This window comes from Loa loa, assembly GCF_000183805.2.
Source record: "Loa loa unplaced genomic scaffold supercont3.2316, whole genome shotgun sequence".
Taxonomy (NCBI): Eukaryota; Metazoa; Nematoda; class Chromadorea; order Rhabditida; family Onchocercidae; genus Loa; species Loa loa.
The window spans coordinates 37-1,392 of record NW_018110495.1 but is presented as its reverse complement, the minus strand read 5'-3'; the positions used below and the strand labels follow the sequence as shown (position 1 = coordinate 1,392).

At 35.4% G+C, this 1,356-nt stretch overlaps 1 protein-coding gene across 1 annotated transcript; it reads right to left on the bottom strand.

Annotated features, from left to right (window-relative positions):
- Positions 1-80: 80 nt before the first annotated feature.
- LOAG_15634 (hypothetical protein) lies at positions 81-353 on the bottom strand (the record flags this gene model as incomplete). Its single annotated transcript, XM_003151123.1, has 1 exon — positions 81-353. The coding sequence occupies one exon, from the start codon at positions 351-353 to the stop codon at positions 81-83; it is 273 nt and encodes a 90-aa protein (XP_003151171.1).
- Positions 354-1,356: the final 1,003 nt, after the last annotated feature.

Below are 1,356 nucleotides of genomic sequence, written 5' to 3'. Positions count from 1 at the left end.
ATCATTTACTTTTTATTTGGTTTTGTTAACATGGTTAACCAACACGGTTTATGGTTACGACCGCTTCAAAACAAAATTCTCTAGGTTTCATTTAAATGAATAAATGAATACCAATTCAAAAAATCACTAACTCTTCGTTGTCGATGAAAAATGCAGTCATTGCGATGAACTGGTAAATCGTTTGAGGATATAGAACTAACAGTTCCATTAGGCAGCGGCTCGACGATGTTCAACGATATTTCTGTGGGCAGCCGAATCTGATCTTGACTATTATTTGAAATACATTGTTGAAACTCGATACACTGTCTAAGAGGTACATGAGAATCACTTTGGTCGCGTCGATGTCCACCCATCAATCCCGAACAGTTCCCTTGAGGACCCCTCGATTTTCAAAATATAATAGGGGTCCCTTCTCTTCTGTCCAGGTAAATTTCTTAAACCAGGTTCTATAATTCTTTATTGCCAATTACTGTTGAAACTGCTCTGGACTAATATCACTTTCCTGGAAATATAACTTAGGTGGTAAACGTATGTGAACATAAACATGGGATAACCGGCCAAGTATGACATATTTTGTTTAACCGAATATTACCTCACAACAATCAATAAGAATCAATAATAAAGAGAAATCATGTGCAGTTACGAGAACAATACTCGCAATGTAAACTGCATCTGCTGGCAGTGTCATGGTCTGCTGAATTATATGTGCTGCATTATTTAGAAAGACTAAGCTGAAATATTCTTTCTTCTGTTTCCATCATTTCGTATTAAAATGATATCATTTGAGTGGGATGGATGTACTTAACTTGCACCTCCCTTTATGCTTCTCTTGATGAATTGCTAATGAGCATAAGGCTAAAATGTTAAAGTGCTTCAAAATCAAGCAAATACGCACCTTAGACAAGACCATAACTTCTGTTCTATCGCCGGATCACTGAACATTATGAACATGAACACATTAAGCATTGAGGATGGATGTCTCTCAGTTCGAATTAATAATTAGCTAAATTGTGGTAAAGACACGTCGACATCAGTCAAGAGTTGGTGAGCGACATCCCAGAAAAGATCCCGAACTCTTTAATTCACTGCGTTGCAGATACGAAAACTATGAAAAGATGAAACACGATGATGAGATCAACATTGTACTCCTTGAACTTTGTCTTGAAGAGGATTTAAAACTACGAAATATAATTTGATTTAATATAATGATAGCTATACATTATTGTGGGCATCTATGTCATCACCTCTAACACTGTTTTTTAGAATGTAGTAGATAACTTTTACTGCTATTCATTAACAAATGACTTTTTTGTAACACAGAGAGGAAAAAAACGGTTCATTTGTATATATATATAT